The sequence below is a fragment of the Schistocerca cancellata genome, chromosome 5, assembly GCF_023864275.1.
Source record: "Schistocerca cancellata isolate TAMUIC-IGC-003103 chromosome 5, iqSchCanc2.1, whole genome shotgun sequence".
NCBI classification, from domain to species: domain Eukaryota; kingdom Metazoa; phylum Arthropoda; class Insecta; order Orthoptera; family Acrididae; genus Schistocerca; species Schistocerca cancellata.
Window position 1 is genome coordinate 506,143,380 of NC_064630.1, and position 12,103 is coordinate 506,155,482.

Genomic DNA, 12,103 nt, shown 5'->3' on the forward strand with positions numbered 1-12,103 from the left:
AATCTGCGTGCTAGACACACTGAACATGCAACAGGAGTTATGGTCTGGGGTGCGACATCCTATGACAACAAGAGCACTCTCGTGGTTATCCCACGCACCCTGATTCCAAATATGTACGTCAATATGGTGATTCGCCCTGTTATGCTGCCATTCATGAGCAGTATCCCAGAAGGTGTTTTCCAACAGGATAACGCTCGCCCGTATACTGCTGTTGTGACCCAACATGCTCTGCAGAATGACGACATGTTACCTTGGCCCACTCTATCACCAGATCTGTCTTCAGTCGAGCACATATGGGTCATCATCGAATGACGATTCGAGCGTCATCCACAAACAGCATTAACCGTCCATGTATTAACCGACCAAGTGTAACAGGCATGGAACTGCGTCCCACAAACCGACATCCAGCAGCTATACAACGCAATGCAAGCACGTTTCCATGATTGCATTCAGCAGTGTGACAGTTAGAGCGGTTACTAATGTACCCGCTTTTCACATTTGCAGTTCCTTATCTCGAGTATGCATTAACCTGCGATCTTGCAATGTTAATGACTTGAGTATGTTACCTAGACAAATGTATTCCCGAAATTTTTGGTGCTGTTATTTTTCCGTTAATTCCGTTAATATAGACATGATTCAATAGTGTATAACGGAAGTGAAATACGCAAATAAACAAAACACATATATAGTGCGATTGTCCTTAGGCCGCAAACGTAAGCAAACAAGAACTAAGAGTGCTCAGGGAGAAGAGAGCTCTGGGGAACAAACCTGCCTCCACTTTGCAGGCCGCACAACGCGTACTGACAGTGGTCGCCGATACTTCCTTGGGTCTTCGGAGTTGTACTCAAACCCTGTAACAGACCTAGGTTAGCGTCTGCTTTCCTTTCAAAATCAGAAGAGAATGACCAACACTCAACAGAAGGCAAACTAGAGTACACAAACCGTTCAATAATGACTACTGCATTTGTTCGTAGAGGCTGGCAGTACAATAAACGAGGAAGTACTGGTCCAAGCTTTGTAGGGTATGCTACGCAACCATTGTCCAAAACACCCTCCAGCAAAAACCGTCACGTTTAAGTGACTGCACATCTCTGGAAAAAATTGTAAAAAATGAATTTTTTATTTGTCTAGTGATTGGTTGAACAAATAAATTATAAATTAAATTGTTACTTAACACCCTGGATATGGAACTTGAGCTCACGATCAGATCTGAAATAATGTCTTTGACTCGAAAATAACTATCTAGAGCCCGATCGCGAACAGATGAAAAACGGACCCCTTCTTTTAATTTCATGAAGTTTATTTGCCGAGTTTTTTAGTTACAGCATAAAATAAATGTTAGAAGAGGACAGTGAAGGGAACAAAAAAAGTACTTTACACCATGGTAAGAAATAAGAGGAACGACAGAAGCGAGTGCCTGAGGATCATGGATAATAATGGAAGAGTTGTGGAGGAAATGCATGAGCTCAAAAAGATTTTGAAGGAGTACTTTGAAGATCTGTTGAATGCCGCCAAGCGGGTAACTAACAGCGATGGAGAGCCTAAGGCAGCAGACGATTATAATAGTGGGGAAATTGATGATCTAACTTGGAATGAAGTGGAAGAAGCCATAAAGAGGATGAAAGGGGGCAAGGCACCAGGATGGGACGAAGTAACAGTGGATATGATACGAGCAGCAGGAGAAGTAGGTACCCAGTGGCTATACAGAGTGCTGAGGGTGGTGTGGAAGGAGAACAGAATTCCTGAGGATTGGAAGAAATGAATTATAGTCCCGATCTTCAAGAAAGGGGATAAAAGGAGATGTGAGAACTACAGAGGAATCACCCTGCTATGCCACTGTGGAAAAATCTATGAAAAGATCCTGGAGAAGAGAATAAGAAGCAGTATTGAAAGTAGACTGCAAGAGGAGCAGTACGGTTTCAGACCGGGAAGATCAACAACGGACCTCATATTTGCGGTAAGGCAGGAGAGACACTATGAGTACGGGAAGGACCTAATCATGGCCTTTTTGGATATTGAGAAGGCGTATGACAGTATCTGTAGGGACAAGCTCTGGGATGTGCTGAACGCAAAAGGGATAGATGAAGAGATAACACGAAAAGTCAGAAAAATGTATGAGGGAAGTGAGAGTTGTGTGAAAGTGGGGAGGGAACGTACTGCATGGTTCAAGCTGGAAAATGGGCTGCGACAGGGAAGTGCAGTTTCGCCTTTATTGTTTATTATTGTTATGGATGAAATCCTACAGCAAGTATCAGATGCAATTGGAGATCATAAAATGAAAGCAGTGCTTTTTGCCGATGACCTGATGTTATGAGGAAATTGCGAGAAGGAGGTGCAAGAGCAGTTAGATGCTTGGGAGGCAACGGCAGCACAATATGGAATGCATTTCTCTGCAAAGAAAAGTGAAATAATCGTCACAACAAGGAAGAAGAATAGGCCAAATGTGGATATAACTTGTCGAGGGGAAAAACTACAAGTGGTAGAGAACTTCAAGTACCTGGGAAGCGTGATTGGAAGTAAGGGGGGAAACGCAATGGAAATAAATGAAAGGTGCAGAAAAGCAGGGCAGTTCTACAAATGCATTAGGGGGCTTATTTGGAGCAAGGAGGTGCCACAGAAATCCAAGGGAATTATATACCGAACCTACTTTGTCCCCATATTGGCATACGGAAGTGAGACATGGGTAATGCACGAAAGCGACAAAAGTAGAATACAGGCTAGTGAAATGAAGTTCCAGAGGAGCAGGTTGGGTGTAACAAGACGAGACAGATTGCGAAATGTGTATGTGAGGGAAAGACTAAAGGAGGAACCAGTACAGGACAGGATAGAAAAATCAAGACTGCAGTGGTATGGACACATGAAGAGAATGGATGAGGGAAGAATTCCAAAGAGGATGTTTGATCTGCAACTGGAGGGGAAGAGGCCCAGAGGAAGACCAAGGGATAGATGGGTGAAGGGAGTGAAGGAATGTGTGATGAGAAGAGGAGAGAACTGGACGAAGGTGGAAGAGGGGGAATGGTGGAAATACAGAACAAGATGGAGAGGCTTGTGTTCCCGACAGACCCAGCCAGTGGCTGGAAACTGTCCAAGATGATGATGATGATAAAATAAATGTAAGTAGTTGGAGTCAGTATGATTGATTAAACTATACAACATCGTAGTTTATAGTTTCAAATCGAAGCGTCTATATTTTAGCGTAACTCAAGTCCTTTTAAGGGTGAAAATAGTTGACACTGCAACGTAAGCTGCCTTCTAATGCACACAATGCTTCATATTCACTAAATGAATAAGATCCACTTCCTACGTTTCGCCACGATACCTGACGAAAACTTTAAAGAGTTCAGGGAGACATCTAAGCCCCACACTGACTTCTGTTTCAAAAATAGTCATTTTCAATTATGTGGCTGTATACATCCCAGAAACTAAGAAGACCAATTTGTCGGTACTGTCTACCTTTACGAAGTCTTCATTCAAACCGCTTCCTGCATGACGTCTCCTTTCAACCCTAGAGAACAATTCTCATACAATGCTCCCATCTCATGTATTCCCCCACTACCACAACTAACCATTGACTGTCGCTCTTATTGCCTTCCTCCCTGCCGCACTATCACTAACGACGTACCTTAACACAATGTAAAATCTGCAATTTTAGAGTCTATTGGCCCGTTTACGTAAATGACGTCTTATATGAAACGTGCTGAAACGCAAGTTAATTTGATCTTACCCTACATACAAACATCCAGTATCAATGTTAAATTAATGGTTTGCAGCATCACTGAGCTAATCTTTTCATAACTGATAAATTAAACCACAAGAAATTGTGGATGTAACTCATTACTAAAGTGCAATTTATGGTATCACTGATCATTTATTTCGTCTGTATTCCCTTGACATAAAACTACATACGTCTTACTTTTATGTAATGAGTGTGGGATAAAGTAAACGAGGTTCTTAATTTTGCATGCGCAGCTATGTCTTTGTATGTTATTAAATGGAATTTCCATATCGCTGTTGGTAACTTGGAATCTTAAGCTTAATTTTTTGATAAGTTCCCAATGCACACGCCTGCGTGGATTCTCTTCCTCCCGTTGGCTGCACGAGGATACCTGAACTCCTCTCGCTTAGCACTTTCAGCCCATATCGGTACCACAGGGAGCGCTCAGCCTTCCGCAGCTGGACCTTCCTGTTCCCATTCATACACCAGCAGTCACATCCGTTAGATATCAAAGAGTATACGTGTGGAGCGATTTACAGTGGAATGACCATGCAACATTAATCGCCAGACTGAGATTCATTGGAAGAATTCTCCGGAAATGTCGTCCATCTACAAAGTAGGTAACTTACAAAAGCCTACTTTGACCAATACTTGAATGTTGCCAGACAGGACTGACAGCAGAAGCAGAGAAGACGCAAATAAGAGCAGTGCGTTTCGTTACAGTTTCATTTAGTAAGCGCAAAAGCGTTACGGGGATGCTAGCAAATTCCAGTGGCAGACGCTGCAAGAAAGGCGTTCTGCATCAGGGTGTGCTGTACTGTCCGAGAGCCAACCAATGTGTAGCTTTCTCCTGCGTATATTCGCGGAAAGACCATGAAGGTAAAATTAGAGAGATTCGAGGTCGAAGGGAGGCTTACCAGCAATCGCTTTTCCAACAAAGCATGCGCGACTGGAACAGGAAAGCGGTGAAGCGAGAGTGGTGCACAAAACGCCCTTTTCCACACACCGTAAAGTGTCTTGCAAAGTATAGATTTAGTAGATATACAAAATATAGATGTAGTAGATATAATAGTAACTTTTCGTCTTTACTTACCACGCAAAGCTTTTTAGGTGGGTGGGCTCTCACAACCGACATCGAGCTAATATCTGGGTACAACTACTCTTGCTGGGCTGTCAAAGAACTCTCAGAGCCAACGCAGATGTTCACTGTGGTCAATCTTCCCACAGGCCAAGGTTTCCGACAGAAGGCTGGCACATTATCCGTCAGTACTCTTTAAGCTGAGGGAAACCTCTTCCATTACCATAATCTCACACAGTTACGCTGTATTTGTTATTTACACATATCAATAAAAGTTTTTATGATCCTGATAAGTCATGCATGTGTGTTGCTGTTGTGAGTGTTCCTATAACGATCGAAAGACCACCCCTGACGTTGTTTGTAAACATACACACAATTACCATGAGTGCTGCCTAGCATAGAATGCCGCTTTCGAATTGATTGCAGCGTTTCAGTTGAAAGTAAAGCATCAGAACGGAGGCATTAAAGACGTCTGTGGAACTGTAGAGCGAACATTCATCATGCCACGAAGGACAATCGCGACCAATGATCACGTTAGGCGCAGAAGGCTTGTCGACTAGGATAGTTGCCCGAGGTGTGCACCAGAGCCAAATTGATGTGATGCAAACGTGGAAACGGTTTCAATTAACAGACAGTGTTGAGAACTTACACCACATAGGTCATCCACGTTCGACGGATGCACAGGATTCTCGATAGCTACAAGTTTTCAGTCAAAGAAACCGTGAGTTGAGTGCTCCAGGACTGAATTCGGTGTTCGAAGAGGCTACAAGATGTCATATATCGCATCAGACTATTAGCAAACGATTGCATGACGCGAATTTCCATTTCCGTCGACCATGGCAAGCACCACGTCGTACCCCACAAGGCCACGGACTCCGTTGCGGATGGGCGAGCAATCATACACATAGGTTGCCCCAGGATTGGGGTCTTGTGTTGTTTACATTCTTGTACCCTGATAATCGCATACAACATGTTGGGAGACATCTCGGTATCTCGAACGACTCGAAGATTGTGTTCCACATGTGCAACAAAGTGATTGTGGAGTGATGTTCTGGGGTGGCATAACATAGGACGACTGTTCTCCTCTTGTGGTGGTTGAGGGCAGTCTCACTGCTCTATAGGTACAGTGACGAGATTCTGGAATCAATAGTCGGACCGTATTGCCAACGTTTTGTTGAAATTTCATTTTATGGGAGATAACTCTCATGCTCGTCGTACTGCTCTCGTGAACATGTTCTTTCAGCATTTTAGGATCACTAGAATTGAGTAGCCTGACTGGTTCTCCAGAAATGATGTAGTATCTACGGTTCTTTGTTAACAACGACACACAGCTGTAAACAACGGCAGTGAGACGACCACCAGAATTACACAAACATGAGCGAACACGGGTCCAAGGGGGTGGAGGGGGGTGGGAGCCCCAGGGATCAGTGCTTTTTATATAAATGATATGCCCTCTAGTATTACAGGTGATTCTTAAATATTTCTGTTTGTTGATGACACTAGTTTGGTAGTAAAGGACGTTGTGTGCAACATTGGCACTGTTTCAAATTGTGCAGTTCATGACGAAACATAATATGCTGCTAAATCATAGTAAGACTAAGTTTTTACTGTTTCTAACATACAATTCAACAAAATTCGAAGTTTTAATTTCACAGACTGGGCATATGATTAGTGAAACTGAACAGTTCAAATTTCTAGGTGTTCAGATAGATAGTGAATTGTCGTGGAAAGCCCACGTTCAGCATCTTGTTCAAAGACTTAATCGTGCCATTTTTACTATTCGAACAGTATCTGGAGTAAGTGATAGTCTGACGCGAAAAGTAAGCTGCTTTGCTTATTTTTATTCGCTTATAACCTTTCTGTCGTCTTTATCATCATCATTCATCCCCATTACGGTCGGAGGAAGGCAATGACAACCACCTCCGCTAGGACCTTTCCTAATACGACGGTGCAGGTCTCCTGCATCGTCCCCTACGGTCCTCGGAGTATGGGACCTCATCATCATCATCAACAACCTATGCTATTATATTTTTTGGAGTAATTCTTCCCATTCTCAAAGGATATTTTTGGCTCAGAAACGGGAGGTTCGGCCAATAAGTGGTGTAAGCTCGCAGATCTCTTGTCGCCCCTGCTCATTGGTCTGGTATTCTGGCATTGGCCTCTCAATATATAAACATTGTTTGCTGTCTTTTCCTGTTAAGAATATCAGCTTATTCCCATGAATTACCACCTTTCACTCAGTTGGTACTAGGCTCAAATCCAGTCTGCATTTGGATCGCACTTCCTTAATTCTTGTGCAGAAAGGTGTGCAGTAAACTGTTGCATCAACTTTCAGTAAGCTACCACAAGTATTCAAATCTAACCTGAAGAGTTTCCTCATGGGTCACTCCTTCTATTCTGTCGAGGAGTTCCTTGAAAAATTAAGCTGATTCCTGTGTTATATTGTTGATTGCGTTTACGTAAACGTACGGCTTGTCTTTTCTTTGGGTTCATAAACATTTTATTTTATCTGTTATTACTTTTATGTTGTAATTTCGTGTACTGACACGTACCATGAGCTTGGAGATGTGCTCCTCAGTTTGGTCCTACGGAACTAGTGTAAAACAAAAATAAAAAAACATTAACTGGAGACCACAAGTCCAGAGCGAGTCTCATGACATGCAACCTACAACAACCCCTAACAGTCTGTGAGTTGAACCTTCACCTAGAAAGGCTAAGGCACAAGAGAGAGAGGCTTCGGTGGCAACGTGCCGCCGGGAACACTCGTCCGGCGGTGGCGCTGCCATCGAGTGAAGCAAGAACCCCCGCCGCCGCCACATATTCGCGTGCGGCGCCGGGCTGCTGCTTGTGGTGGTGGCGTATGTGGGTGTTCGTGACGCGTGAACCCAATCGTACATGTGTGGGATCGATTGGGACGAGCTGGTTTTGGACGTCGACAACGACCACGTACTCTGCTCGATTTAAGCAGAATCACCATTCAGAGCCGACCGTGGTGGCCGAGCGGTTCTAGGCGCTTCAGTCTGGAACCGCGCGACCGCTACAGTCGCAGGTTCGAATCCTGCCTCGGGCAGGGGTGTGTGTGGTGTCCTTAGGCTAGTTAAGTTTAAGTAGTTCTAAGTTCTAGGGGACTGATAACCTCAGATGTGCTCAGAGCAATCATTTGCCCATCATCACCATTCAGAAGGGACTATATGGACCACATTTGGTTTGACGATCTCACCAGTGGTATGCCACAACGGATTCGACCCTGCATTTGAGCGAGGACACGTTCTTTAACGTACTGACATTACACGGGAGTTAACAAATATTTGATTTTTTGAACTGGTGTCCTGGACACATTGCAAATGAATATACGAGTATGCTTCGGAGCCAATGAAATTCCAAGGATACGTTTTGGTTCCAGAATGAGATTTTCACTCTGCAGCGGAGTGTGCGCTGATATGAAACTTCCTGGCAGATTAAAACTCCTTTCTTTCAGGAGTGCTAGTTCTGCAGGGTTCGCAGTAGAGCTTCTGTAAAGTTTGGAAGGTAGGAGACGAGGTACAGGCGGAAGTAAAGCTGTGAGGAGGGGGTGTGAGTCTTGCTTGGGTAGCTCAGTTGGTAGAGCACTTGCCCGCGAAAGGCAAAGGTCCCGAGTTCGAGTCTCGGTCTGGCACACAGTTTTAATCTGCCAGGAAGTTTCATACGTTTTGTTATTGTGTGTACATTTGAAATTGGCTGTGGGCTGAGGTGAGGAGGGCGGTTGCAGTCGGTGTGCTGCGGGCCGATGCCGCTGACGCTGCAGCGGCTGAGCGGCGCGGTGTCGGGCATCGTGGCGGGGCTGGAGTGCCCGGTGTGCCTGGAGACGGTGTCGCCGCCCGCGTCGCAGTGCGTGCACGGACACCTGCTGTGCCCGCGCTGCCGGCCCGCCGCCGCCGACCGCTGCCCCGTCTGCCGCGTGCACATGGCGCGCGGCCGCAGCCTCTTCGCCGACCACGTCTTCCGCACGCTCGCAGACGCCTTCCAGGTGGGGCCCGACCCCGCGCCCGGCGCCCTCGCCGACACCATATTCGGCCGCAGGTACGGGCATCGCCATCCTCGTCTCTTTTTTTTTTCACTATGCTCTTAGTGGACCCCATTCTCCTCAACATTCTGTCTCATCCTCGTCTCATTCTTCTTTTTCACTACGCTCTCGGTCGACCTCGATCTCCTCAACATCCTGTTTCATCCTCGTCTCATTCTTCTTTTTCACTACACTCTCGGTAGACCTCGTTCTTCTCAACATCCGGTCTCATCCTTGTCCCATTCTTCTATTTCACTATGCTCTTGGTGGACCCCATTCTCCTCAACATTCTGTCTCATCCTCGTCTCATTCTTCTTTTTCACTACGCTCTCGGTCGACCTCGTTCTCCTCAACATCCTGTCTCATCCTCATCTCATTCTTCTATTTCACTATGCTCCTGGTGGACCCCATTCTCCTCAACATTCTGTCTCATCCTCGTCTCATTCTTCTATTTCACTATGCTCTTGGTGGACCCCATTCTCCTCAACATTCTGTCTCATCCACGTCTCATTCTTCTATTTCACTATGCTCTTGGTGGACCCCATTCTCCTCAACATTCTGTCTCATTCTTCTATTTCACTATGCTCTTGGTGGACCCCATTCTTCTCAACATTCTGTCTCATCTTCGTCTCATTCATCTTTTTCACTACGCTCTCGGTAGACCTCATTCTCCTCAACATCCTGTCTCATCCTCGTCTCATTCTTCTATTTCACTATGCTCTTGGTGGACCCCATTCTCCTCAACATTATGTCTCATCTTTGCTCATTCTTCTTTTTCACTACGCTCTCAGTAGACCTCATTCTCCTCAACATCCTGTCTCATCCTCGTCTCATTCTTCTATTTCACTATGCTCTTGGTGGACCCCATGCTCCTCAACATTCTGTCTCATCTTCGTCTCATTCTTCTTTTTCACTACGCTCTCGGTAGACCTCGTTCTCCTCAACATCTTGTCTCATCCTCGTCTCATTCTTCTTTTTCACTATGCTCTTGGTGGACCCCATTCTCCTAAACATTCTGTCTCATCCTCGTCTCATTCTTTTTTTCACTATGCTCTCGGTCAACCTCGTTCTCCTCAACATCCTGTCTCATCCTTGTCTCATTCTTCTATTTCACTATGCTCTTGGTGGAGTCCATTCTCCTCAACATTCTGTCTCATCCTCATCTCATTCTTCTATTTCAGTAAGCTCTTGGTGGACCCCATTCTCTTCAACATTCTGTCTCATCCTCATCTCATTCTTCTTTTTCACTATGCTCTCGGTATACCTCGTTCTCCTCAACATTCTGTCTCATCCGAGTCTCATTCTTTTTTTTCACTATGCTCTTGGTGGACCCCATTCTCCTCAACATTTTGTCTCATCCTCATCTCATTCTTCTATTTCACTATGCTCTTGGTGGACCCCTTTCTCCTCAACATTCTGTCTCATCCTCGTCTCATTCTTCTGTTTCACTATGCTCTTGGTGGACCCCATTCTCCTCAACATTCTGTCTCATTCTTCTATTTCACTATGCTCTTGGTGGACCCCATTCTTCTCAACATTCTGTCTCATCTTCGTCTCATTCTTCTTTTTCACTACGCTCTCGGTACACCTCATTCTCCTCAACATCCTGTCTCATCCTCGTCTCATTCTTCTATTTCACTATGCTCTTGGTGGACCCCATGCTCCTCAACATTCTCTCTCATCTTCGTCTCATTCTTCTTTTTCACTATGCTCTCGGTAGACCTCGTTCTCCTCAACATCTTGTCTCATCCTCGTCTCATTCTTCTTTTTCACTATGCTCTTGGTGGATCCCATTCTCCTAAACATTCTGTCTCATCCTCGTCTCATTCTTTTTTTCACTATGCTCTCGGTCAACCTCGTTCTCCTCAACATCCTGTCTCATCCTCGTCTCATTCTTCTATTTCACTATGCTCTTGGTAGAGTCCATTCTCCTCAACATTCTGTCTCATCCTCATCTCATTCTTCTATTTCAGTAAGCTCTTGGTGGACCCCATTCTCCTCAACATTCTGTCTCATCCTCATCTCATTCTTCTTTTTCACTATGCTCTCGGTATACCTCGTTCTCCTCAACATTCTGTCTCATCCTAGTCTCATTCTTCTTTTTCACTATGCTCTTGGTGGACCCCATTGTCCTCAACATTTTGTCTCATCCTCGTCTCATTCTTCTTTTTCACTATGCTCTTGGTAGACCTCATTCTCCTCAACATCCTGTCTCATCCTCGTCTCATTCTTCTTTTTCACTATGCTCTTGGTGGACCCCATTCTCCTCAACATTCTGTCTCATCCTCGTCTCATTCTTCTTTTTCACTATGCTCTCGGTATACCTTGTTCTCCTCAACATTCTGTCTCATCCTCGTCTCACTCTTCTTTTTCACTATGCTCTTGGTAGACCCCATTTTCCTCAACATCCTGTCTCATCCCCGTCTCATTCTTCTTTTTCATTATGCTCTTGGTGGACCCCATGCTCCTCAACATTCTCTCTCATCTTCGTCTCATTCTTCTTTTTCACTATGCTCTCGGTAGACCTCGTTCTCCTCAACATCTTGTCTCATCCTCGTCTCATTCTTCTTTTTCACTATGCTCTTGGTGGATCCCATTCTCCTAAACATTCTGTCTCATCCTCGTCTCATTCTTTTTTTCACTATGCTCTCGGTCAACCTCGTTCTCCTCAACATCCTGTCTCATCCTCGTCTCATTCTTCTATTTCACTATGCTCTTGGTAGAGTCCATTCTCCTCAACATTCTGTCTCATCCTCATCTCATTCTTCTATTTCAGTAAGCTCTTGGTGGACCCCATTCTCCTCAACATTCTGTCTCATCCTCATCTCATTCTTCTTTTTCACTATGCTCTCGGTATACCTCGTTCTCCTCAACATTCTGTCTCATCCTAGTCTCATTCTTCTTTTTCACTATGCTTTTGGTGGACCCCATTGTCCTCAACATTTTGTCTCATCCTCGTCTCATTCTTCTTTTTCACTATGCTCTTGGTAGACCTCATTCTCCTCAACATCCTGTCTCATCCTCGTCTCATTCTTCTTTTTCACTATGCTCTTGGTGGACCCCATTCTCCTCAACATTCTGTCTCATCCTCGTCTCATTCTTCTTTTTCACTATGCTCTCGGTATACCTTGTTCTCCTCAACATTCTGTCTCATCCTCGTCTCACTCTTCTTTTTCACTATGCTCTTGGTAGACCCCATTTTCCTCAACATCCTGTCTCATCCTCGTCTCATTCTTCTTTTTCACTATGCTCTTGGTGGATCCCATTC

The 12,103-nt window shown here is 44.7% G+C and overlaps 1 protein-coding gene across 1 annotated transcript in view; it reads left to right on the top strand.

Moving 5' to 3' along the window:
- Positions 1-12,103, top strand: part of LOC126188635 (uncharacterized) — a 175,024-nt gene that overhangs the window by 102,655 nt on the left and 60,266 nt on the right. Inside the window, exon 3 of the mRNA XM_049930235.1 lies at positions 8,542-8,852. Coding sequence (XP_049786192.1) covers positions 8,542-8,852 — 311 coding nt within the window. The remainder of the gene's footprint in view (positions 1-8,541; positions 8,853-12,103) is intronic.